Raw genomic sequence first — 27,620 nt, 5'->3', positions numbered from 1 at the left:
GGGGGGATAGTAGCAGGATGGAGGAGAGAATGGGATAAACATGAGCAGAGGGGTGACAAGAAGCCAGCCAAAACAAGAAGACGGGTGAAGAAGAACAAAGAGGGAAAAAAAGCACGCTGAAGTGAGGAAAATGGAAAATCTCTCCTTCTCTTGGAAGCCAGCGGAGCGCAGAGCTGAATCTGACAAGAAAGATGACTCTCCATCCCCTTCCCCACCAGTCTGATTAAACCTCTCAGTCTAAAATGAACCCGGCACAACTGAGAGCCACAGAAACGAGGGAGCTGAGGACTTGAGCCTTTGCTAAAGTGCAAGCTGGAACGCCTTCAGATACACTTGAAGAAGCAGGACCTCGAAGAAGAGGTGACGCCATGAAATTCCTCAAATTGCAACTGTGGCTAACAAAGGAGCCAAAATTAAATTCCTAAACGTGGAAAGCAGCCAGCTTTTCTTTTTTAAAAACAGTTTCCAAAAGATTCATTTTGGACCAAATTCCCAATCCCTCTGTTTAAGCGGCAGTAAGCCGGCTGTAATGAGTTAATCTGCAACAGAGGGATGATTTCCTTGTGTGACTAAGACAGTAAGTAGACAGAAGGAGGACTAATTAAAGTTGTAACATCTGCCTTCTGAGCTCTAAGTGTGTCTACAGGCTACAAGCATCTTTCGCTCCACTTCCTCCGCTCTAATTTCAGGCGAGGAAGGGTAAATAAGGTATCCGCCTGCTCCCAAACAATGCAACTAATCTTCTGCAAGTGGCATCATCATGATTACCATAACCAATGAGTATACTGTAACCGGGTGCTCTCAAATATTCATAGCATCTCCCAGCTTAACTTCCACAGCTGCTGGTGAAGCAGGAGAGGAGGAGAAACTGAGGAGGGTGGGAGGTCTGGAGCGGAGCACGTAACCTGCTTACAAATTAACACCACAACCAAAGTCGGACAGCGTGAGTGAGTTTCTCCTCGTCCTCCTCTCCTCTCCTCTTCTCTCTCGTGAGCCATCTTCTCGGGCTGCGGCTCTCCACTTTCCACGATGCCGCGTCGCCGCCGCTGCTGCTGCTGATGCTGCTCCACTTCTGACCGACTTCCCCCGGCTGCTCCGCACAGCCGGAGCCCGCCCGAGCAGCAGCAGCGAGCCCCTGCACGGCTCTCTGATCCCCGCTGCTGGGCGAAAAGATAAACCGACAACGGCACTGCGGGAGGTGACAGATCCAGATTCACATCGAGCCTCTGCAATAACCGCGGAGACATCGGCCATGCCAGATCTGCACAGGGGGGGAAATCTTGATAAGTATGAGCCGGGTTTTTTTTTTTTGTTCCGACAAACTCGGGGTCTGCTTGGTGTGGCAGTGGCGATGACTTTCCCCTGAAACAGCCTCGAGATGAGCCTTCTCCTGCAGCCTGACTCTATACAAACACCCGGACTGTGAGAGGAGGACTTTATCACCGAGCCCGGCTCATCAACGACAATAAAAGAGACTTTATTGGTCACCGACTGCGCCTCTACTTGGAGGAGGAAAAAACACACATTACGCGCTGCAAATCAAGCCAGAAAGGATCGAGCCCAAGTGCAAGACGAATGGTTTGGGTAACTAAAGCTTCACTTTACTACCAACCATGCACGGATAAAGCCACAGTACCTGCTGTTAATAGGGCAGTTATGAAACAGGTGTTGCAGAGAAGCCGTTTCATAGAGATTGTTAAATTGCCAGAGGATGCAAGACGTCGCACTGCATGCTGGGGCAGCTAATGATATCTTCAAGAAAAAAAATAACGTGATAACTCTGTAAATAAAAATGCAACAAAAATCCACCCTCGGGCAACACTTGGGCTGCTACCTCACAAATCAACAGATGTTTCAGTCATGTGGCTTTTAGTCTGGAGAGGGGATTATTCAGCAGTGCATTATCAGGGATTGCACACTGCCTGGCTCTCTATTAATTAATTAGTTTGCACATAATGGCATAGATGTTGTCCCGATGCCCTTGGTGCTCCAGTGGCACCTGTGATAACTTGTGGAGGATCTGGTCTTTGATGTGATTTGGGAGCTCCAAGGAGGGGGGGCTGTTTGTGGAGATAAACTGTGGGTGTAGACAAATTAATCTTTGCTCTACATGGATTTCTGTCAACCTGGAAATCACCCAATATTAATAGAGAACAAATGGCAACCCCACCCCTTTGCTTTATCTCTGTCAGTGTGTGCTGCAAAGAAACTGGGAGCTTTTTTTGGATGATTACATAGACACATGGTGCAGATGGAGGGAGAGCCATGTGCGCTGAGGTCACACGAGCTTAAAGATGTTGGGGAAAAAAAGGATTTTCAGTACAAATCAGAACATAAAAATGAATAAATCCTTCACCTACACACTATTACATGCCATTACTCATGCTTACAGCGAAGTAGGTTGCCTCACCTTGTCAGCGGCAGTGTCACTCCTCCAGACAGGAGGATGATGAATTTGGTCATTATTGATGAGCGGAGTGGACACACGGGCTGTCATCCCAGTCCCTCACTCAGAACAGAATAAATTACTCGCGGTTGACAGGGAGTCAAAACACAAACACAAGCTGACAGACAGGGAGATTTCCAGGGTGAAATTTAAGGCGCAGGTGGAATATCTTAAGAGGCACGACCTCGAGAGAAAGCCAGCTGAAACTGTGGCTGTAAAACTTATCCATCCCTCCCTCCCTTGCTGATTGGGTTTGTTCCCCGAGAAAGAAAAATTTAAATTCCAATATCCTCTCAATCTGCGCCTTGGTGGAATTCATTCAATTTTGGGGGAATGGCAATCAAGTTGCAGTAAGCGGTGAGACAAAAGGCTCCATAGACAATCAGATATTACGAATGCTGGCATGATCCACGCCTGTCCTCCCACCATGCCTCCAAGCGGATTAATCAGTCGCAATCGTTCCTTTCCTCATCTCTTTGATTCATCTGTTTCAGAACAAACTCTAATGTCTGTGATATTTCAATGGCCGCAATGATGAATACATTTGGATTCATCCAGGCCAAGCTGGCGCATGAACTGCATGTCTTCATATTAAGTGGGTGGAAGTCACTTTCTATCTGCATTTGAGTCTTTTCCTCTTGATCACTTTCACCCCCTCTCCCCCTGAGCTTATTTATGAACTATTACCATCACGCAGTAACACTTTATTAGGCATGTAGACAGCCAAGAGGCCTATTAATCTTTCACTTGCAGTCGTATGCTCATTCTCCTACTCCACACACACACACACACACACACACACAATCTCAAACCCTCTTTTTTTACCCAGTGGAGTTCCTCATCCCTCTTCAATGATTCAGACAGCACCGAGGAGATGGCAGAGCTCCTGTTAGTCTTACAGTGAGGAAAGTGATGTGTCTTCCATCGCCAAGATATCAATACACACTTTTCACTGGCAGACTTTTCTCAGAGGCCGCAATCATGCTGACAATCTCCCGCTCGATCACGCTGAACTGTTGCCATTACGACACATCTGAGCTGGTAGTGATTTTATATTATAATGTCATCGATCCGGTTGAGGGGTTGACACCCCCGAGTGGTGCTGAGCAGATAAAAGACAGTCCACTGGTCTGTGCTGTGCTTTTCACCTAAATACGATAAAGAGACGTCGGTTAGATTACACTGTAAAGTCAATGATCGTTCCTCATGCAATGTCAATACTGAGGTTTATACTGTCCGTGGCTGAGATATGAGCCGCAACAAAAAGAATGAACCCTCATGTTCAGGCAAATTAGCATTGCCTGCATGCACCCTCCAAGACATACACAGTGTGTACACACAAAGACGCGAGTCAAACGCATCTCCAAACAAATAGCAAGTTATCAATATTCATCTGAAATGAGAGGGGAATTTGCGATGATTAAAGACTGCAGCACAGTATGAGAATAAACATGGCAGACTATAGAGGCAAAGAAAAGGCTTTGACAGGGCACCTAGCTGCGCCTGAGCGCAATTAATTAATAATGAATACGACGAGTACAGAAAAAGAACAGAGACAACAACAATACACAGGAAAAAGTAACAGCAGAGAACTTGGGGAAAGTCTGAGAATCAAAAAGAAGCAATGTTAGGACCTTTATGGAAAATGAAGTCTATTTAATTCAAAGAGCTGCAGAGTTGGAAGGAAAAAAAAAACACAATTTAACAGGCTTCTCAGCTTGGGCAGCCAGGGTAGATGTAGCTCTGGCCAAAGATGAAGGGCGCTCACTGCTTACTAGGCAGCCAATGTCTTTAACCATAGCAACTAGAATCGAACTATTTTACATTCGGTTTTGAATTAGTGCTGAAGGAAAAACAAGCATGTTCTTATCCTGCAAATTTGTCAGTTTTACTGAGGACAGATGGCACTGTGAGGAGCGATGTGAGCAGAGTTTAAATTCTGTCAATGTAACAGATTTACCACTGTGCATGTGTGTATGTCTCTTTCAGGCATGGTGCCCACGCCCCAGGTGTGCGTATCAACCCTGGTCACAGTGAGCACGATGGCAGTGGTCGACCTCTACCTGCTGGAGCAGAGCATGCTGGGGGCTCGTGGGCTTCCAGGACCTGGCGTGTGGCAGTGTGCGGCAGTGTTGCTAGGTGATGTGGGATTCTTGCTCGCTTTGCGCTTCGTGTCAGCCGGCGTGGTGTCAGAGGCGCGGTCGCCACGTCGTGGTTTTGCCAACGCCCTCTGGTTCCTGTTCCTGTCCCTGCTCCAGCTCAAGCTCTTCTTCGTCTGCCACAACTACAGGCAGGAGCGCCGACCGCCCGACCCACTGGCCAGGAAGACGCTGACGCTGCTGCTGTCCATCTGCCTGCCCTCCCTGTTTCTTATCCTGACGGGAGCTGACCACATGACTCCACAGCGCAGGAAGCAGGAGGTGCGGGGCCGGCTCCTGTGGGTGGTGGTGGACCTGCTGGATGTGCTGGACCTGCAGGCGGGGCTGTGGGAAGCCCAAGGTGGGGCTGCAGCAGGGACTGGAGGAGTCGTTGAGCAGAGGTTGCCCATCTGGGCCGAGGGCCTGGTCTTCTTTTACTGCTACGCCCTCCTGCTGCTGCTGCCATGTGTGGCTCTCACAGAGCTGGGGGCCACCGGCCTGCCTGGACAGAGGGGGCCCCGTAAGGAGGCTTTGTACCCATGGCTCAGCTTGGTCACTATCAACATCTTCACCTTGGCCCTGAGGGGCACAGGTATGCTGTGGTACAGGGACCCCCGTGTGTCCACCGTGTTCCTGGGGAAGAACCTGCTGGCTCTAGCTGTGAAGCTGAGCTCAGCCTGGGAGAAACACAAGCAGGAGCGTGGTGCTGCAGGAGCTGGTACTGTGGCTGGAGCAGAACCAGGAGACTCAACCCTGCCAAGTCAGAGCTCAGAGCAGGGAGAGGGCCAGGCCCAGGGGAAAGCTCCTCCTTCCCATTATCACTCACTGTCCCGCTCCCAAAGCCACACTCTCTCCCACGTCAGCTTGGAGCCCACAGAGACGCCCTTGGGCCCCTCTTTCATCTCCCATGAACTCTAGAGAGTCACTCTGAACAGGCACGCATGCACAAAAGCATGTGATCACACCCACACTTTAAAACTCGGACCAGCGGAGCCTGTATCACATCCAAACAGATAACTTGTATTGAATTTCAGTACAACAGTGATGGGTATAATGCAGAGCTGTGGAAATGCATTTGGCAAGCTTTGCTTTCTGCACATTTTGTTGTGCTAAGAATAACTCAAAATGTATTGCTGTGATTTGTGGGAGTGTATTTTTTAAATTGAACACTGTGAACACATCTATCAGCCTGTAAAGAGTATTCCAGAAGTGTATGTATGAAGTCTAGTAATGTTTATTCCCTCCTTTAATCCGCGCACAGCTTCTCAAACTGCCACAGATTTGTCTTAAGTTGTTGCATTGAGACACCTTTTTAATTCTGATTTCTTGCTACTCCATATACAGTATCTCATCTGTGGTTTACTTGTTTGTTGAATTTAAAGGTTCAGTATGTATGATTTAAGGGGATATATTGGCAGAAATGGAATATACAGTAATAAGTATGTTTTCATTAGTTCATAATCGAATGAAAATATGAATTGTTGGGTTTTCGTTACCTTAGAATGAGCTGGTTATATCTACATGGGTAGTGGGTACTTGTCTACAGAAATCCATGTTGCATCGGCATGTTTCTACAGTAGCCCAGAACAGACAAACCAAACACTTTGTCTCGACAGGGCCACTTGTGTTTTCGTGTCTTCGGGTCGGCCACAATAGTTAGCAGCTCATCCGCAACGACAGTGACTGTATCACATTTTTTCCCAGTTTAAATCACCTTGTCTCTTTTGGAGAGAAAGAGACCTCTGCAGATAATTTGGCTCCTGGTAAAAACCTCCTAAGCATCTGGATCTTAGTTTGTCAGAGAAAAAAGTTGAGCACACATTAGCAGATGCGAGGCTAGTGGCCTGTCTCCAACATGCCAGACAGTGTTGGAGAAACACTGTTTTTTTTTTTTTTAACATGAAACTGCTTTATTCAGTATTTTTATCAGTTTAAATCACCTGGTCTGTTTGTTTTGGGGAGGAAGAAACCTCTGTGGATAGTTTGGCTCCTGGTAAAAACCTCCTGAACATCTGGATCTTTGGTTGTCAGAGAGAAAAGGTGAGCACACATTAGCAGGTGCTGGGCTAGTGGCCTGTTTCCAACATGCCAGACGGTGTCGGATAAACACTGATTTGTAACATTAAACTGCTTTATTCAGTTTTTCAGTGGTTTAAATCACCAGGTCAGTTTGTTTTCGAGAGGAAGAGACCTCTGCGGATAATTCAACTCCTGGTAAAACCTCCTGAACAATAAAGGAATTCTAACCAGGAGAAGTTTCAGCTGGTTGTAATCTGTAGTCCTCATTGCTAGCTGCCACTAAATCCCCCTAAATCTCACACACTGTTTCTTTAAGTTCAGGTCATGTGATTTGTGGGGAAAATTAGATCAATGCTTGCCTGCCATTAGATGCCAAAATACAGACTGTGACCTTTACTGTACTTTTTTTTCTGTCACTTTACAGGGACCTTTCACAGAGAAAAGTTTAATACAGAGAGGAGTGATGATTTATTTTTCCCCTCAGTACCACAGAGCCATGATTCAAAAGCCATCTGCCTGTAAAACTCACACTCAGAGCGCTCCAGTATTTCAATGTGGAGTTGAACCCAGTGGATCCAAACCGTTCTGGCTGGTAGCCCTTTAAATCAACATCTACCACGACTACAAGTGATGTTCCCTTCTTAGACTTTTCTTACTTGATAGATTTTAGAGGTCTGAAGAGATCAATTATGCTGTTTTTCCACAATAAAAAAGCAAAAGTTAGAGAAGAAAATAAAAAATAATGTGTATAGGAGGATGTTTTCCATCTTTTTAGTACTCTCCTCATCTCCTAGATTTATCTCACAACCCAGCGGAGTGTCCCCACGCCAAGTGTGGGCAAAACAAGTGTCGTGGTGCCAGATTTTCATTCAAACCAAAAGGGAACACTGCCTGACATCACTTATTAGTTGTCTGGCAGGGAATATTAATCAGTGAAATCACTCACTGTGGTGTTTGGTTAGAGTGGAAACCTGCAGACTCATGGGCCTTATGGTCACCCATCCCTGCCAAACTGTGTCTTCGGTGTAATGATATCTTTTATTTGATTTAAATGCTGAATACGAACGTCAATTAGAGATGATTTTCGAGATGCATACTGTGCAGTCACATTTATTTTAGGACCACTTCTGCTGTTAATGTTAAAAGCACCCCGCGGCGATCTTAACACAACAAAATGTGCATAACTCAAGATGCCAACTACTTATGAGAGACACTGTTTCCATAAATAAATCATCTCGGTGGTGGGGCTTAACGATGGGCATTTTGCATCATCGTAATCCTATTGCAACACAAACTACAGTACAGGTCTATTTTACTACATTGTTTACAAAGACAGAATACCAATGTAAGTAATCCCTTTACTGTTTCAAAACACATTTAAAATTCATGTTTTGCTGTCGTCTGTACTTGTCTGTCAGTCACTTTCAAAAAGAAAAAAAAAAAAAACCTGGCCAGCTGCCTGTCCGACCGCTTACATCCCTTTATTCACTTTAGATGAAAGAATTAACTTTTTGATTCCATTATGAATAATGAATGAAACTTTTCATTCGCTGATGTGTTAACATGTGGGTGTAGTAATATTCGGGCATCATGGGATTATGGGTCAGAGCAGCAGGTATAGAGGATGTACAGTACAGCCAAGTGCCTTGTTTCCTCATGGAGCTACGAGCCTCTGCGTTGTCACGAGGCGTGCACGTCATGTGTACCATGTGGAACTTGGACATACGCCATTTGTATACTGTGAAGTTATTCCTCAGCTGTTGTCAACTACACCTCCAGGACAGAGCGCAAACTAATAAAGTGTTTCATACTCGCCTGGTGTTGACAGTTCATTGGCTAATATGTGGGAGCATTATTGGCAGCCTGTCACACACACATAGAAGGAGTCAGTCCAAATTATTCAAGGCAAAGAGGCCGTAGGGACAAAAAACTGATTCATGTTTCAAAACCTACACTATATTAAAGTACATTATGCAGCAATGTACAGACTCACACAGAAGTGATCCCTCTCAATCACCACTTCTGACCCACTTGACGTGTATGTCGGTGCATTTTCTCTCTGCCCTCTGACTGTATTTACTTATTTTCTTCCTATTTTCTGTGTTAAGGACGATTATGGTCGTGTAGCCCCACACTGGTCGGGTGAGGTCAGAGCTTTATAAAATGGTAGCGTCCACGTGCCAGACCATACGCAACTGCTGGCATCCGAGAGACACAGCGCTGCAAAAATGCAAATATAGCGAGGCAAAACGCCAAATGAGAGTGAATCTGGGGTTGGTATTTGCTTTGTTTACAAACAGTAACCCACAATCCTGCATAGTATAGATACAGTCGCTGTCTAATCATAGTTAGTGGGTGTAGCGAGGGCAGAGATGGCGAGGGGAGAATCAGTCCCTTCCCCCCAGCCTCTGCATGCTGAGAAAGGACCCACTTTAACCTCACATGAGAAATATTATTCCATTTACTGTAGATATGTTAAATTAAACTTACAATAGTGTCAGTACCCTACAGTCTTAACGCTATGATGTAACTGATTTGCCGGTTTTAGTGAATTCAGTATGGCAGTGCCAACATTACTCAACATTAGCCTGTTTTGACGATGTGCTATCATGATATCGAGCAGGGCTTTGCAATCTCAGGAACTACAAGTATTTGGAGGCTCAAATTTTTTTTAACCACTGGCTCAGACTGCATATTGCAATTCTTAGTACAAGTATTTCACATTTACAGATACTGGGAATGCAATGCGAGCTGCACTTTTAGTGGAAATGATTATTTCTGCATTTAATTTTCGCTGAAAAGAAAATATAAAGATGATTATGATGATGATGATGATGATGTGTTTTTTGCTGCGGTCTGCACCAAACAAGCAGACTCCTTTGTGTCTGGAGATATGATTTGTAGGCCGGGGCATCTCTTTAGCATCATAATGCTTCATTTATAATGGATTGTTGTGACACATTTTACCTGTATCCAAAAATTGCTGCTCCCGCAATTTAGATATTGCACTTGGCCACATTGCAATTTCGATATTTCTGATTAATATTGCAGCCCTACCAGCGGCTAAACAACCATACCCTGTTTAGGTAAAGAGTAAGCTCTTTTTTATCAACCAGAAACGGCCCCGAAATCACCATGACCAAACCCACCAGACCCAATTTACATAAACAGCCATTTTAGCTTGCATAAATTCAACATATTTTCACATCTAACTGGGAGAATTAAGGGTTTATTTCAACCAAACCAGAGTGAGTGATTATTGGAACAGTGGAAAGACAAACCAAGATGTTTTTGTGAGTTTTATTTCATTTCTTTCAGCTCTAAATGAAGTTTGTTTTAGATGATAAAATTACTGTTTATTTAAATGGAGTCTGGTGGGTTTGACAGCAGTGATTTCAGGGCTATTTTTGGTAAAACAACTGTTTAACAAAAAGTGTATTTCTGCAGGAATCTTTCCAATAATCTTGCCAGACACTTGCAGTAACAATCTGAGCCTGTCAGTGCCAAAAACAAGCACTTCAGTGGGCGTAAATTGACAGTGGTAACATGGCCTCGCTGCTCTTGCTCAATATTGGACCAACTTTTTAAAAAATCTGCTCCCATTAGTCATTTAGACACAAAAACATGGGAAAATAGGGTCCAGGTTAAAAAATAGCCTTAAACACTGTACTTTTAAATCTATTTGATGTGCACAGTATTTATTCAGCATGGTAGCAAATGCTTTGTTTTCTTCCTCAGAGACAAAGGATGTGATGTTTTGTGGGCATTCCCATAAATATTAGATGTATTTATACCTTTCCAATCATCGGGTCACATTCTGCAGTCACAGAAAATTGCATGTTTGATGTTTGCCTCATACTGGAACTGGTGAAGTGAATGAACGCTCCCCCCCTCAACATATTCAAGCGTGCTCTTTGCTTCATCGTGCGGTACGCTGACAAAAGGCCGTCATTTATCACAATTATGCCAGCGGCCCCATCAGCTTGGATCCTCTCGCAGTAATCCTTGAATGTGCTGTCGTGTTGTCTGCCTTTAATGTTGAAAGAGAGATGGGGTGTGCCTGTCAAGAGTTGTAGTAAGTGTGTGTGATGTTTTCAGAGTGAACTGGCTCTTTTCCTCACAGCGGCTGTGAATGCGCCCGTCGCCCTCTCCTCTGAGCTTAAATGGTCCTATTAATTGAAATTGAGGCTATTTGTCAAAATGCAAGCGCTCATTCTCAGTGCTTTATGCTTGATTTACAGGCTATATTAACAGGATGTATTAAGACTAATGTACACACTCAGGCACAGAGAGGAATTAATTCAAAGTTCCAGTGGGGAATTTCACTCCAGTTCAGAGAGACTGTTAAGGAAAAACCACAGAGGGATAACCAGAGTAGTAGACAGCATCCAGCTCCTGTCTCCCCCCTTTCTTTCATCTCCTCCTGCCTCGCTCACTCTACATTTCAAACATACGCATTCTGGATGCACTCCCTGTTGGGCAACTTCTCATATTTCTATTATACTAAAAGCAGCGACTGCATAGGCAGCAGCCCCGGCAAATGACTACCTCCTAGAATTTGTTACACCTGTTAAGCTCTAGATACAATGCTCAGCATTTTCCCTCAGCTCCCGCCGACTCCCATAACCTGCACCTGAAGAAAAGTGCATCAGCCGCTCTCCTATTTTCTTTCTTCTTTCTGCCACTCTCTCCGGTGCTCTCCATTCTTCCCCTCCATTCGCCTGTGCTAATTTCACTCCAGCCTGTAATTATTCTCCGGTACCAAAGCTGTCAGTTCCCCTTTTTTGTCTCCAGTTTCTTCTTTTATTTCTCTCGTTTGTTTAAATTTGCCCTGCAGCCGACAGGCAGCCTACCTCTCTGCACTTCCCCTGTCAAGGGTGGTTAGTCAGAGACGAAGAAAAAAAACAAGGAGGAGAGGCTGGCTAAGATTAAAGGGCCGGAGCCACTGCCTAAAGCTGAGCGGCTGCCGACTGCTATTTATTTACCGCTACACACAGCGTGAGCCTGATGGAGCACGGGGAGCCCAGAGAGACAAACGCGCACAGCACGCCACCTCGACAACAATGACATCCCAAGCAGTCCAAAAGGAGGCACCTTTAGACAAACATATGGCTTTGTTTTGCTCCGCTGAGCACTTGGTTACAACCCATCTCACCTCATTACCCCAGACACAGCGACAGCTACAGTATGCCTACGAGCTCACACCCACCTTGTCTGGCAGAAAGAGCCACATTTAACAGACAGATGTCTAAATCATTCATCAGAGCACACACCATCAGCACCACGGCTTTCAGGGAGAACTTCAAAGTATATTCCACAGAAAGAAATGATGCAAAAGAGTCTGAGACTCTTGTGATATGCAATGCAATACTGGAGACCAACGCATACTAATACTGTTCTCAGGTGTTTGGGTGGCGTCAGGCTAAAACAGGAGATAAGTACTGGTCACTTTACCTAAAGCGCACATAGAATAAAAGGTTGAAACATTTAGTCACTTAATCAGTGAGCTTGTCGTCAGAAAATTAAACACGAACCAATGTGACTATGGATTAATTTTTAAAAGTTATTTGTCAAACCAAAATGCCAGTCTCTAGTTCCAGCTCCTTAAATGTAGGGGTTTGCTGCCTTCTTTACACTGGTCTGACTAAACTGAATCCCATTGTCACAGACCAAATCAGTACCATTTAGCAGTGGAGCTCTATTTACCACTGACTGAGAGCGCCACTCTCACCTCTGCTGTGTTTAAAAGTCTATTAAAAGACAGCAAAAGCCACAGACACAGTCATCAGCTGATAAATCTGTCATTAATAATGGGCTGCTGAGCTGTTAACCTTATTTATAGCTTGTACAGGGTAGTTTTATACTGAACTGAATGTGACAGCTTCAACAGCAACAGACTGGACTTACGGGCTGTGTGAATGGTGATGTGTTCACTAATGAGACAGTCCAGCACCCACACTACTGTTGTCACAATACTGGGATCTCTAGCTTCGATGCAATACATTTAGATACATTTATCGATATTCTATACTATTTTTGATACCACAGGGAAAAAACAGTGTATTGATACTGCCAAAAATCAGTATAGAAACCGTTTCAAATGTTTATAATTGATATATATCGACAAATTGATTTTTTTGGACAACACTAACCCATACTACCATAGTATTTAGTATGCCAGAAATGAACTGCACGTCCAAATACATAGTATGTCAAATGCAGTATGCCAAAAAATACCAGGATGTCACATTTTGCAGTTTGCCAACCAGCATGCTTTTCTGGCTATTCTGACCCACAATCCTCTGTGCAGCAGGAGATACGTCACATCCACTGAGCTGCAGACAGATAACAGCTCACTGACACCTGACAGAGGCAGCAGTGAATATAATAAATCAACTGATCAATTAAAAAAAAACAATCTAGACTGTATGCAGTTATAACTTAAAAGCTAAAACTACACACACTGCCAAGAAACAACAGCAAGAGCTCTCCTGGTTGACCTCCACTCTAGGGAGCTCAGTGAATGGCCATTTGTTGTATTTCCAAGGTAGCGTTTCAATTTGAAAACTATTTGTTTCTACTTGAAATTTTGCACTGAGGACTGCGACGAATATAACAACAGGGTCAAAGTTCAAGGATGTACCTATTGTGTGTATACTCCATTTAACAGTAGATACTTTTGAAGGTTAGCTGCAGTGCAGACTGAAAGTAAAATCAAGAAGTATGTGATTCAGAATGCAGCCCTACTGTTAAACACACTGAAGGGAATTTGAACAAAGGTGTGACCACTTAGCTAAGGAGGAAAAGAGAACAGACTACATACAGAAGTCAGTGAGCTGAACAAAATTAATTGAATTAGCAAAGTGATTTACAACTATTTTGTTAACTAATGAAGGTAATATTCAGATCTTTTACTTCAGTAAAAATAGTAATACCACAGACTAGAAATCAGGAACCAGAGAAACCAGTGATACTCAATTTATAGAGAACAGCATTGTGGCGTTAGCGGTACAGAGCAACAAAAAGCATTGTGTGACTTCAGGACACGGCAGCTACGGTAGAAACCAAGTACTATTAGACGACACGGTTGAGTTTAAATCTTATCCAGATTAAAAACACGGTGGAATATTGAACATCTGCTGCATTATCGACTGCCATAACCATTTTCCACCTGACACATAAACATTTGCATTAATCAATGACCCAAACCGGACCGCAACTTGCAAACTGGAGCTGAAAGTTTCCTGCAATGACCATCGCTATTAACAACCTACTTGCTGTTGGTTATTTTGAATGTCATTTTCAGTAAATATTGCAACATAAAATGTTTGTTTCTGTTTAAAGTACAAATATAGAAAGACAGCAAGCGCTCATCCATCTTTTAAGTGGTTACATCTAAAGTATGACCTCGAGCGCACAGCTGATAGGTACAGTGGTTTGTTTACATGACGTTCCAGAAGTGCATATTTAACAGGTTCAGTATGGACGGTAAGGTACTTGCTATTAGGAAACCATGTTATGCCAACATATTTGCAGAAGGAAATATACTTCACTGGACTTTATGACCGGAGGGATTTGAATATATTGGCCTTCAACAAATTTCCTGCTCAAAAGCCAAATCACGGAAAGCCTGAGAGCAGCAGCACTGATGATAAACCGTTTGCTGCGTGAGAGAGACGGAGACAGAGACAAAAAGAGGGGAAGAAAAGGTCAAAGTTGGATTATTGCACGTCTTTGAAAGTTGTAATAACTTATTCAGAACAGTGCTTTGTCAGTTTTATGACCTGCCTGCCCGAAACCTGAAATACTTCCTAACAAGCTGTCTGACCACATCACTGGTTCGTACGGACCGGTTGGTTTCCTTTAAATTTTGCAAAGTAGTGATACTTCCATTCCTTGTTTAGCCTCTCTCGTAGGGAATGTTGCATTTGATCTTTGACCAGTCCATTCGTGTTCTTTGTCTCTGTTGAAGAAGCCTGTTCTAAAGTATGGGTGGTACTACCCAGAATGCTATGGGTGTGACTTTGTTGTTTATTCTCTATATGGTGCAAGGGAGCCCACTGACTATTTTCTAATTCACAATGAAAATAAATTGATTCACACTTTTATTTGTGAATAAGGTGCCATTAAATGCATTTAAAAAGCATCAAAATAGAACTTAATTATCACAGTGTGTCAGAGGAGATTCCCTGGATCTCCTCAAACTCTAGAAACTGGCCCCTGGCCCCATGACATTTTGCAAAAGTGGCCCCAGAAAAAGCAAGTTGAGCATCCCTGGTCTAAAAGATATATTGCTCAATCAAAAAATAATTTACTATGACAATAATTGTTAGCTGGAGCCTTAAAGGAAATTATATTTGTCTTTATATTGCACCTATGTCGGAGCTGAATTCATGAAATTAAACAAAATAAAAGAACAGAATGTGGACGTCAGTGTTTCCCACTGAATTAGAATCTATATTTGGTGGTAACGACGTCAGGGAGGGCGTACACAGATCAGAAAACTTCCTATTTTTGCATGTGTGCGTGTGTCCCTTTGTGATCATTCTGTGTTCTTCTCTAAATTTGGAGTCTTTTGTCCATCTGTGAACACAGTGCATGTGGAACTCTTGAGTTGTTTCCTGAGCAGCATTTTGTTGGGTCTAAGTCGTGGGTTGGAGAATTAATCAGTTTGTTTTCAGATCAGTCAGAGCTGGTCAGATCAAATCAACGGACTAGAGGAGCAGCTGCTGCAGAGGCGAATGAAAGCAAACATTCAGACGCAGTGCTGGACCGCAGGGTGCGTGGTTTCCATGTGAACATAACCAGTTTCATTTTAAATAAGTTGGAAAGGCGATGGACAACACTAAAACACTCTGCTGTTCTAAGAAATAGAGAATTCTCTACATGAATTAATGAACAGTTCAGTTTGACTTCGACTGCGCCTGGCATTCTGCAGCTCCGTCTGTGCCCAGAGTACGCTCTGCGCTCTGAGAGTGTGGAGCTCTGAATTACCAAACAGCGTTTATATTCCGACAGCGCTCCAAATTAACAGTGCGGCTCCAAAAATAGAATGTCAATACATGGCGACCATTGCTGATATCATGGGGAGCTGCTACAAATAAATGAATGTGTCAGAAAGCCTGGAGGGTAAAAAGGGAAAAAAAGTACATAAAGGTAGTTTCAAACAACAGTAACAGAAACTAAATGTGGTGTTAAAGAAAAGTGCAAAACTCTAAGTAGGAAAAATCCATAATATAACATGCTTCAGGCTGAAACAGAATATTTGGACAGAACTGTGAAAAACAATTGTTGAAAGGTGAAATGGACAAACAAACAGGCAGTAAAGATCACACTGCATACTTGTAGGAGTTGGTAAAGAAACCACTATTCTTGCTCTCGCCTGTTATCTCGAGCTGTCACATATTTCAGATTCTTCAAAATGATCAAATTCCAACCAGAGCATCTTTGGGAAAGGAAACTGTGTTTTTCAGGAGAAAAACACCCAAAAATACCACAAACACCTGCTGATGCTGACATATCAGCACTCGTGTCACCCTGACAGGTCTTATATGATGATATGATGTGAGAGACATGGAGGATTGTTGAAAAATTTATGATTGCAATTGTTTGGAATTTTTATGTATGCCTATTGGAAGCTGCCAATAGACATAATCCGCTCTGTCAAGCAGTACAACTCTGCCATAATTTCTGCCATTTTGCACACAATCTTACAGACGTGCAGTGATTTTTTAATGCAAAATCAAGCCAAAAGGTTAAAAAAAAAAGTGAAGTTTCAGTGGTATGACTGAGCTTTGGAGTCAGGACGTGCTGCTCGCTGAAAAAATGAATGACCTTTAGGGTTGGGAGTTGAGTGACAGTCAGAGAGCGTTTCTTAATTCTCAGCTCAGGAGGATCAGAGTGAACTCGGAGGTCTCCAGTGCAGCTGAGGGGAGGGAAGATTTAGCTGAGCCTTAAATGTGATCAGTAAAAATCTTAAAATCAATTATACATCTAACTGGTAAACAGAGCAGAGACGGTAAAATTGGGTTATTACGCTCTCTTCACTTGGCAGCAGTTAAAGCCCTGGCTGCTGTATTTTTCAGAAGGAATAAAAGATGGTGAAATGGGATGAGATTAAAGCATAGATCCTCCTCTTTATTACTGGATAAAAATGGATGTGTCCCAACTGTAGGAACCATTACTGTAACTGCTCGCTGTGTTATTCCTTCAAAAAAAGAGAAGCCACTGTCAAACATCAGCCCAAAGATTGTGACAACAGTGTGCGTCAGCAAGACTCTCCAGATCAAGATATCTTTAACCGGTGTTGATACGTGTTAATATTTATTTTAAAAAATCACTGAATGGATTTGTTTGTCCACTTAGGAGTGGCTGAAACAAGCTGTAAACACACCACCTGCCACATTATCACCCTTTAAGTCGATAAAGCAAACCTGAAAGCAAAATGTTGCCAATTTACACACCAGGCAGTTACACAACAACATTATCATTCATTTGGAGTCACCTGATGAATTTAAACCCAGCATTCACTCTATTTAGATCTCCACCACCTCCTGAGAAAAATATCTGCCTTTTTAAGCAGCTAAATACTCCACTATGCTCACCAGCTAGTCGCTAAATGTGTCTGTCTGTTTGGTGCTGAGCAGCTGGAGTACAGTTGGGGTTTTTTAGAGCTTATTTGCTGAAATCAGCTGCCGTTTGCCGCTGACAATGACACTATGACAAAACAGTTGCATGCTGGAAAACCAAGACAATGAGTTTAAAGCTGCAGGGCTGGGTGACAGTTAATCCTGAGTTTTTCACATAGACTGCACAAATAATGGATGTAGCTACTGTGATGTCAACCATTGGTTTGTGGACTCCCATTTGATATGTCAAGTTCAACATTTTGGCCGTGGCCATCTTGGTTTTTTGGAGCCAGAAGTGACTATATTTGAGTGAGAGGCTGGAGCTGTGGAGGAGTGAGGGGTGGAACTGAGTGAGAAGCCAGGGACAGCCTTGCACTCAAACTTTAAGCCTTAATAAAATGCAAACATATGAGATATATAAAAATCCACCTGCCATACAGTTGTTATGAAAGAAGGAATTAGCTATAGTGACCAAAACTGTTTTTCTGTACCAGGCTGCTGACATTTAACATGGGGGTCTATGGGGATTGACCGGCATCTGGAGCCAGCCTCAAGTGGCTGTTCAAAGAACTGCTGTTTTTGGCACTAAAGTGTTGGCTTCGTTTTTCATCCCTGGGAGGTTGCTACTTGGTTTTTCACCACGAGTGAAATCTTTCACTATCCATGTAGTCCTGTGATCCAGTAAGTGGTGTAGTGCTATTTTTTTTTATACCTCAGTGCACCAATGACCCATGTGCATGTGTGCAATGGCTCATTTCGGAGGATATGTAACCACTGTTCATACAGTGGCAAGTTTACAGAGTCAACTTAGAGTAAAATGATGTTTTGCTGCCTTTTCATCTTTCCTAGTTAACAGTCAGCAGTCACAGACTGGGGAAAAATAATTAAATTCTCTGTGCCGCCCGGGGGCTACTGGCAGCTACCAGCAACTTTTAAGTGGAATGGTTTCTTGCATGTCACTCAATGTTTGAGTTGAGCACATTAAATGTCAATATAATAACTGACCATTTAATTTATTTTGGGCTCTCTTGCATGACATACATTTTAGAAAATGTATATGTATTTCAACTAGACTATGGGAACTGCTAATGTTCTATTTCCTTGCTTGAAGAAAAAAGGTGGCAGAGCGTTGTTACGCTGTGCTCTGGCAGCGCTGCACCCCTGGACCCACTGTTAAAACTTATTACAGATATCTGGTGTCTTCATTTTTCTGATATGAAAAATTTCCGAACAGTGACAGCTTATGGAAATGGGTCACTTGGTTAGGGAAGGAAAAACTGGGTGTCATCTGCATAATGACACAGATATTTCATTTATGCAACATTCTGATGGAAAGAAGGACCAAGTTTAGAGGAGCAAAAGTTATCTGAAGACGTCTCTGGGCTCTGGGAAGCTGTGATGGATATTTTTCACTGATTTTCTGACCTGTTCTAAACAGAGGGCTTTTAAATTACTTTATCTATTGAGAAAATAATCAGCAAATTAATCATTAAGAAAATACTTGTTAACTGCAGCTGTGATATGTGCATATAAAAGGTGTAAATAATATCAAGTGGATGTGAAGAGCAACACAGAGAAAGTTAAAAACAGAAATTTGTTGAAAATTACCTAAAATGACTCTATGTGAAATTCAAAGTGTATGAGTTATCAGGACACGGTTCTCAACATGGAGGTGGCTGAGTCGGCGGCTAGCAGCTAACAGTGCTAACTCCATAAACAATGCTAAACAATGGCAACAGCTCTAAAAGAGCTAACACTGTTGACCTGGGGAAACCGAAGGGTTGGTGCTAAGCTTCTTCTAGGATAACGTCCCACTATCAGCAGTAACCGCCTAGGGCTGTAACGGTATGAGATTTTCACGGTACGAGATATCACAGTTTCATGATATCTATCCAGTTGCTTATTTCAATATTGTAGACAAGCAAATGTACACAGTGTGATAATCATCGATTGTCACATTACCCTATACCTTAAAACCGGTGTACTGCTGCAAACCTATAACCGCCGTAAGGGCCCAGTGCAAAGCAGCAGAGATAAGCTAGTCACTGGGACACACATGCTCTAACATGCACACACTTCCGGACCGACTCACAACAACAAACCACAGAGAAGGCTGGATCACAACACACACACAGAAGGAGCATGACTTTATTCTCTGCTCAAAACGCTTTAACTCCACTGTATCTTATCACACAATGATTTGCTGCTATATTAATGCTCTGAATGTCACACACTGAACAAAACCTTTAAACTACAGTAACTTCAAGCTCTAAATCTGAGTCCCAGTCTGACAGGTTCAGTTTGAACAAAACCACAAAGTAATGACGCAGTTACAGTCGACATCAGATAAGAGAAACACAATATTCTCACATCATTTAACTCCTTTCTGACATTTCAACATTTGCCTTTTCCTGACATCACTCACACGTAGCTCCTTTCTGCCAGTTTTGTTCACTTTTCCATTCTCCTCTCTCGGTGTCGTCATTAAGTCACCAAGATGGATTAACTGTGAGAATTGATCTGGTTTCCAAGCGTGCAACAGCAATCAGGGCTGATGAGCACCGTCCATTAAAGAGCCTAACTGGATCATTTGTATGTACAGAACAAGCCATAGGGTTGCTTTCACTCAATCTCGCAAAGGACAATCAAAGTTAAATAGCAGAATCACCATTAAAGCGGGAGCAGATTGTGCTTTTATGGTGTAAAATAAAATATAACTTGAACAAGTAGGATTTGAAACAATACACTTGTGTGATCAGAAACACAGATGAGGTTAATGAAGGAAGCCTCAGCATTGAACAGTCACAAAGGGATTATATTATTTGCGGGCGAAAAAATAATTCAGCCTCAGTTATTTTTATCCGCTTGCTCCGATCCATCTCTGTTCATTGCTCAACGCTTGAGGACTGCTGACTTATTTTATTATTGTACCAGCCAATACATAAATTCTTCTAGTAGGAATTGGCATCGCTGGTGAAAAAGTTGTCGTGGTGCATCCCTGAGCAATAAAAAAACTAGACAACCTCAGCTGTCTCTGTGGAGCAATTGGAGCGGAGAGAAGTATACAAGAATTTAAGACAAAACCTTCACAAGTTCAATCCCATTTCATCGACTGGCTTGTAAAGAGTGAGGCTAATGTATATGGACAGCTGCTGTGGATGGAGGCATTAGTGTCTTTGGCCTGGAAACTGTGAGAAAATAGTTGCAGACTGAAGCAGAGTGTGGCACCTACCTGCACTATGGAGCTGTGCGACCAGAATAAGAATGGGAATATGAATAGGGCTATGAGAGGAGATGGAGGTGGTGGTGGGGATGTGCGGAGAGGTGACTGAGGAGAAGGAGGCAAGTATGTGATTGACAAAGTGAGAATAAGGAAGGATCAGGCTGTCTTGCCGTTAATGAGAGCTATGTGCCGAAGGTCAGCTGATAAAATGAAGCCCTGCTCCTGCAATTAAGTTAACACTCCTGATTACTCAGAGTGAACAGATGGAACAAGAAGTGGAATCGTAAGTAATTTTACCTGTCCCAAGATGGGGCCTAGCGGGGGTCCAGGGGCCGCTTGTCCTGACCTCACTATAGCGCGGATTACATTGCTGACATCCACTTTCTTCACAGCCTTGGCTGCTTTAGAGATCTTTGACATCCTGGTCTGTGTTGAAAGCCTTAAATCTGCCTCCAAGTCAACTGAGAATCCATCCACTGAGAACAGAGAAGAAAAACAAACAAATTAGCCTTTCAAGAATACACAACTGCAACAAATCATTTACACGCCGAGCTCATTAAAACATCATACAGTCAAATCGATACCGATACCCGCAGGCGAAACCTGCGCCTTTCCATTCTGCAGCGGGCCAGTAATTAAAAAAATCTTTGCCTTCGATCGGCTCAGCGAAAGCCACTTTCCTGGAGGTGTCTGCAGTGTGGATCAGCAGCCGAGTGCTCATGCTCGCCACGTTGAGGAGCCTGAGAACTGCCAGGATTTAAACTTCTCTCCCAAAATCATGGGGTGCATGCCAAAATGCCTCCATCGCTTCACCTCTGCTTCAGATATGTCACCACTAAACTCCCTGCCCTGTAGCAGAGCTCCCTCTGCATCAGCAGAGGTCAAAAGTAGAGGGCAGAGGAGGGATACGTAACAATATTAATACACGGAGGAGGGGTGGAAGTGACATATGAAAGCAAAGAGGGGTCAGCTTTCTCATCCCACCTTAAAATGCATTTGCCAAATTAGGAGTCAATTAGTGGAGTGGGGGGAATGGCCTGAACTCCTGGCCTTTCTCTGGGGAGGCAGAAACACATAAAAGCAAGCCTATAATCCTCTGTTGGAATAAAAGTGATACTGACACAGCTGTTAAAAAAACAACAAAAAAAAAACAAGAAGAGAAAAAAAGATCAATGACTGGAGCCAAGGGACAAATACAAGTTTTAAGGTTGAGCCTTGTGATTCAGGGGAACCCTGCATTCAATAAAAATAAGTACTTGAGGGGAGAGGAGAGGTCCAGCAATGATTCATTGTAGGCAACAGAGGGTATCCAATTAGATCAACAGAAGAGACAGTACCAAAAAGATATATGGGACCTCACGCTGCTTTAGAGCAACAAACGGGGAGAAACTGCTCCTAAGAAAAGTTGCGATTCTATCTAGGCTGCTGATTAGCCAGCAGCCGTTAAAGTGCAACCACCATGAGGCAATATTTAGGGCATTAAGGTGGCACACATACTGCAGAAAGAGTCCCAAATAGAATCCATTTAGTCTGAATTCACTCAATAGCTGTCTTCGCAATGTAAGTCTCATACACTGCTACATTTCGGAGGTCAATTTCACGCTACTCACCTAATGTGTTCAGGTACTTCATTGTAGAAAAATCGTGTTGCAGCTCAGATCAATTTTGGAGCCAGTTAGAAAATACAGACACCAGTGTGCATTAAATCTGAAGTGAGAAAACTCACTTCTGTTATCAAACAATGACAGAGAGACTCATGAATCCTTAACTGCCAAGCTGCAGAAAAATAACTAAAACAGCAGTTTGAAGGGGGTTACAAAAAATATCATCCAATAAAATGACATACTGTATGTCCAGGGAGACGAGGCTTAGCCAGAGTTTTGTGACTGCGAGAGAAAAAACAATTAGGACCAGCATCAAATGTTGGGTTTAATTCCAATTTGGGGCAAAGGGAATAACGGTTCTGCGAGTGGGGAAATGACAACGTCATGCTTTAATGCACCGCAACTCCAATCTCTGTTGGAGTATGAATAATAAAACCGCAGTTCCCTCGCAAAATGAAATCACTCATCACAAGGCCAGGCAGTGAACGCTGAAGAAGAATTGACCTACATAAGGCAACACAAGTGCACTGACAGTACGATTCACGCAGCTGAATTTACATTAGATTCAAGGAATAAAGGAGCATTAACTGTGCAGCGGCAGGAAACATGGTTCAAGGCAGTACAATAAGCCTCAATCAGAGCCGGGTTAACGTTTTGCTGTGAATAATCAAATCAAAGCCGCAGTAATTTGAAAGGAACAGACACAATTTTGAGCTGCTCTTTAGGCTGAATATTACATTCCTACGGCAATTACTGGCAACAGTGTCGTCGATAACACGGAGTACACAGAAAGAAGCAATTTGTTTGGGCCGTGTAGAGTTGCGGCGTAAAAGCACTTTGTTAAAACACGCTTGATAAATGACATGCCACAGAGCCAGCTTTTAAATTAACATCTAATAAAGGAGGGTGAGGTGAGCGATAACAGAGCAAAAAAAACCCTGCTACCATTCCCCAAATTCTCCAAACTGTTGTGGCACCCAGCAATGTCACTCCCACTCCTGTCATTTCAAGTTTAATGTATTTCTTGTCCTTGCGATTATTCCATTAGGATTTGGCATCAAGTCGTTTTGGTTAATAAATCACCACCAAATCCAAGCTCTGAATCCGAGGTGTTTTTTCGCCTATCTGTCTAGAAATCTCTCCTGCTGCCTGTCAGACAAACAGCCTGGGATGGAAACACAACGTCTTTGACAGAGGTAAACATGTCAATAAAATTGAGCACACAGGGGAAATGCCGGAGAAAAATCCCACCTGTCATTATTATGTGCATACACCGTTGAGAGAGAAGACTCCCCATGTCAAAAACTCATTACATCTCTTACCATCTATTCATTATAATGTTTCTGAATTTTCCTTGAGACTTTCACACAGCTGTAAACAGCAGCTAGTGTGGTGTGTTTGAGCATAATTAGAGCTGACTGCACTTCAAGGATAATGCTGACTTTGATTAAAGAAATTAATCAGTTTGCTATTAAAAATGTGCCTTTAATTGCGCTGCTGAAGCCCACCGCTGTTTGTTGTTTAGGCTATTAGGCTCTCTTTAGTCTTCATTAACGAGACAAGCCACACAGTGGCCGACATCAATGAATCCTCTAAATCTGTTATTTATTTACAGTTCAAGGTTACAGATATTGATCTACTATAAAATGACATTTGAGAGGAATGGAGGAAAAGGTCTTTTAAAAAATCTCTTTGGTGTGAGAGTCCCAGACCATCCTCAGTATAAATTATACTGACACTGTATCAGCCTGGAGGAAATCATGTCGTCTCCTTCACTTTGTATCTTTCATATCTTTTTACTGCAGTCTGATGAAATAAAAGCTGAATACTAATTGATTTCTCAGTGGAATCGGGCTTTGTACCTGCAACAACACGGAATCAAGTCCGGTTCAATAAGCCTTCGCTTTATCTGTCTTCTCATCTCTGTATCTCTGCTAAATTAAAAGAGAATCAGTGAAGAAAATGAAGTCAAATATTTTCTAATAACACAGATGCTGCACTGCCACATGAAATAAAGAATCAAAGATTATTATCTTGTCAAATTAACATTCACAGCAAAGATTCATCTGAGCGTAAATGCAGCATTAACCTGAAACTGTGCCTCAGTAAAGGCTTTCTCACATTTTACTTCTATCGGAGCACCTTTATGTGGCTGCTTTATGTTTCCCTGCAGCTATTCTCTATGTCCATCCTAAACCATCTTTGTAGGAGTGGGGGGACTCGTGCCCACCAGACTGCAGCTGCTATTGCTGACTTGTGCGTATCAAGGTTTAATACCAACATGGGAAGCTGTTACATTAAATCATGCAGAGTCAGAATTTTAGAAAATAAGCAAAGTTATTGCATATGAGACACTTGGATATCAGCTCACCATTGAAGTTTTAACTATTATGTATGTATAAGTTTTAGCCATGCTACCAGCATGGCTTCAAGGACAGTAATGTCAGTTGGTCAGTCCAACACTAGACAGAAATATCTCACCAATTATTGAATGGATTGCCCTAAAATCATATTTAGACATTCATGGTGCCAAGAGGAACATCCTCCTGACTTTGAGAAACCTATGACTCTTCACGTAGCTCCATTGATGACTGTACATAAAGACAGACGTGTTTCCATTTCCTCCCACTGTAAAACAATAGAGCCAAAATATCCTGCACACAGATGCTGCCATCTTGCGCTGGTGACGTCATTTAGAACCAGAGTTTCTGCAGTAGCAGGAAGGAAGAAGGGCCAGGGTATCAAGTTCCCGACCATGAACCAAAGTCCGGCCTGGTCAGGTACCTGGCAGGTGGCTCGCAAAAAAGGTGATTCGCAGGTGGTATTTTGTCTTAATTTTATTTCAGGGTTTGGTACTGGCTGAAACAAGGAATATGCAGGTTCAATTGTGGATGTTGCATGATAAATATATTAAAATAACATGAGAAGTTTGATTTAATATACTGTGTTAACATTTTAATCCTCTGACTGCTGTCTTTGTGTGTCGACTCTGTCTTCTGCGGCAGCTGGAATATGAGAGCTGCTTCAATCAGGTGCCTCACTAACACTAACTGTGGAGATGTGCCGCTCAATATAATGAAATTAAGCAAAAGAAATCATCTTAATAGTATTTCCCGAATTACCTGTGTTTTAAAGTATGTTATCTTAGTTTCACATGTTTGAAATGGCCCAAAATTATCACTTTAAGCGTGCTGCCAGTACAGTTTTGAGAGAAATGTCTTGATGACTACTGAATGGCTTGTCATTAGGGCTCGGTATCGTTTTAAAAATTACATTTACAATACCAATATCCTTAAAATGGTACAGATACCAATCCAGTACTTAATTTGCTACATTTTTATCGACTTTATTTGATACCCATCATGTGAATGGAAGCATTCAGTTGTGTAAAATGCCACCAGATGCCACAGGTGTGTAGTACAGCTGTACTTTCCAGCGTTTTGGTGGCACCTTGGCTGAACTGCCAGCCTGTCAAATACGCTGTACTCACTGCACCACACCACAGACTGTATAGGCTATAGCTGCTGTGATAGTGGGCCAGTCACGTCACACCGATGATCCCGTACTGTCACGAATCCCTGCCGGATCAGCAAACTTTCTGTTGCTGCCTTCACCAGAGCTGCTCTCCAGTGAATGGTCAGTTAATCATCCGCCATGTCAGCAGCAGTGGCTAACATCCAACACTGAGCTGTTATTCTGCCATTAAAAACTGTTAGGTAACATTAGCTGTGTGATGCTAACAGTTAGCCCCCAGTGGCTACAACCCATACAGTCTCTGTGGTGTGGTGAAGTAAAGCACAGTGTATTTGACAGAGGTAGTAGTTCAGTGTGCTGAGATACCACAAAAATGTTCAAAAGTATGGCTATGCTATGCTACAAGCCACTCCATTTGCATTATGGGTATCGAATCAAGAACCCTACTGGTATCGTTATCACTTTAAAGGGAGCTGGTATCGTAATTAATTAAATGAAACCCAGCCCTTACCATCAGGGATTTTGTCATACCATTTTCCCTTTATTTCTGTGTGTATTAGGCCATTGTGAAACCAATTTTGCAAGTCAAACATGTACAGAAATAGATTTCAATTATATTATCTCATTATTTAGTACTTAGTATAATTTAGTCTTTATTCAAAGATGGACAATAGATGTGACAGGAATTAAGCAGAGACATAGTGGAAATAACATACATCATAGTTCCCTCTCCAAAAAAAATGCTGCAGTCATAATGTACAGTATCTGTCCTTATCACACGACGGCATGCTGCGATAGAGGATTTTATCGATGTCACCCACCTCTATTTTTGAACCAGTGCAGCACTCCTTTCTATTTTTTTCCATTTATTTACCTCCTACTGTTCCCCATGGGCTGCGATAACATTGTATTTATGCCTTAGCTGATAATTCACAGCCCTAATTAGGATGATTTTAGTTGATATAAGAAATTTACTCAGCCAAGCTTCTCTCCCAGGTTATGTTTAAAAAGTGTGATCCATTACTTTCTTGTCCTGAGGGTCTAATTTTGTGATACACTGATAGGAACTGAAGTATTCTTATTCTGGTCTCATCACTCAAAGGATCCATTCTGTTTCCATCTCTTTAAACAGATAAAACCTGTCAGAGCCCATTTCCAAACAAAAACCATGATCAGTATTGTTTGAAATTGCAAGGAAAGGGACAGAATTCATTTTATCTTCCCACGACAACACTAAAACTCTGACAACTGGTTTTATTCAACTCTTAGTGTGGCAGTCCATCTAGTGGTGGCATTCACCTTTACATATGATGCAAGGCATTAAGCTGAGAGATTAATTCACAATGAGACAGTGGTGCACTTCAGTCGCATGTGCGTGACTTCTGAGATGGCTTGTGTGAACCTCTACAAGACCCTGCCGATAAAACAAATTGTAGATAAACAGGAAGAAAGGCCCTGGAGACAGACTGAAGTCCCTGGATACTAATAGAAAATAGCACAGGCATATTAAAATTATAATAGCAATTTCCTGTTTCTGCCCCTCTTTGCAGAAAAGTTTGAATAGCATTCAAGCCATAATAAATGACTGCCGTCCTTGAATGCATAAGGCGACCAAATCTCTGTTAACAGCACAATAAACAGCACAGGAAGGACGTTCACTGGCAGCAGGGAACTATGGGATGCAGTATTTGTTTAGATGACACCGTGTTATGCATTAGGTGCTGGAGATTAACTGTAATCGATGAGCCTAATGCAGTGACCAAACAGGACAAATGTACTGGGCTGTGATCATTCAGTGAGCCACATGGGATGCTCTCCATAAGATTAAGAGATAACGTCAGATATAAAGTTATAGAGAACCAGTCATATGCCAATGCTGTTCCACTACATTAGTATTCACCCCATCAAACTCCAACCCTGGAGCTATTGATTGCTGAATGCCAAGTGCTAAAGGCCAGTCAAATAAAACGAAGAACTCAAGAAGAGTCTGAATGATCCCACAAGACTGCGAACGGGAAGTTGCATGACCTGATTTAACCGAGACCTGAACCTGCAGGTCCCATCTCTCCGAGCTCCGAGCTAATCTGT

General features: G+C 42.7%; 2 protein-coding genes across 2 annotated transcripts in view; one reads left to right on the top strand and one right to left on the bottom strand.

Moving 5' to 3' along the window:
- Positions 1-27,620, bottom strand: part of mrpl11 (mitochondrial ribosomal protein L11) — a 63,322-nt gene that overhangs the window by 22,941 nt on the left and 12,761 nt on the right. Inside the window, exon 2 of the mRNA XM_049586468.1 lies at positions 20,752-20,930. Within this exon, the coding sequence (XP_049442425.1) occupies positions 20,752-20,874 (123 nt within the window). The 5' untranslated portion in view covers positions 20,875-20,930. The remainder of the gene's footprint in view (positions 1-20,751; positions 20,931-27,620) is intronic.
- Positions 830-8,407, top strand: tmem265 (transmembrane protein 265). The gene is made up of 2 exons (XM_049586467.1): positions 830-1,584; positions 4,436-8,407. The coding sequence occupies exon 2, from the start codon at positions 4,438-4,440 to the stop codon at positions 5,500-5,502; it is 1,065 nt and encodes a 354-aa protein (XP_049442424.1). The 5' UTR covers positions 830-1,584; positions 4,436-4,437; the 3' UTR covers positions 5,503-8,407.

Source organism: Epinephelus fuscoguttatus, linkage group LG9 (assembly GCF_011397635.1).
Source record: "Epinephelus fuscoguttatus linkage group LG9, E.fuscoguttatus.final_Chr_v1".
Taxonomy (NCBI): domain Eukaryota; kingdom Metazoa; phylum Chordata; class Actinopteri; order Perciformes; family Serranidae; genus Epinephelus; species Epinephelus fuscoguttatus.
This window is presented reverse-complemented; position numbering and strand designations above follow the sequence as displayed.

What these genes read in the sequence shown, in the direction of transcription:
- tmem265 (XM_049586467.1), top strand. Translation starts at nt 4,438, where the DNA reads ATGGTGCCCACGCCCCAGGTGTGCGTATCAACCCTGGTCACAGTGAGC.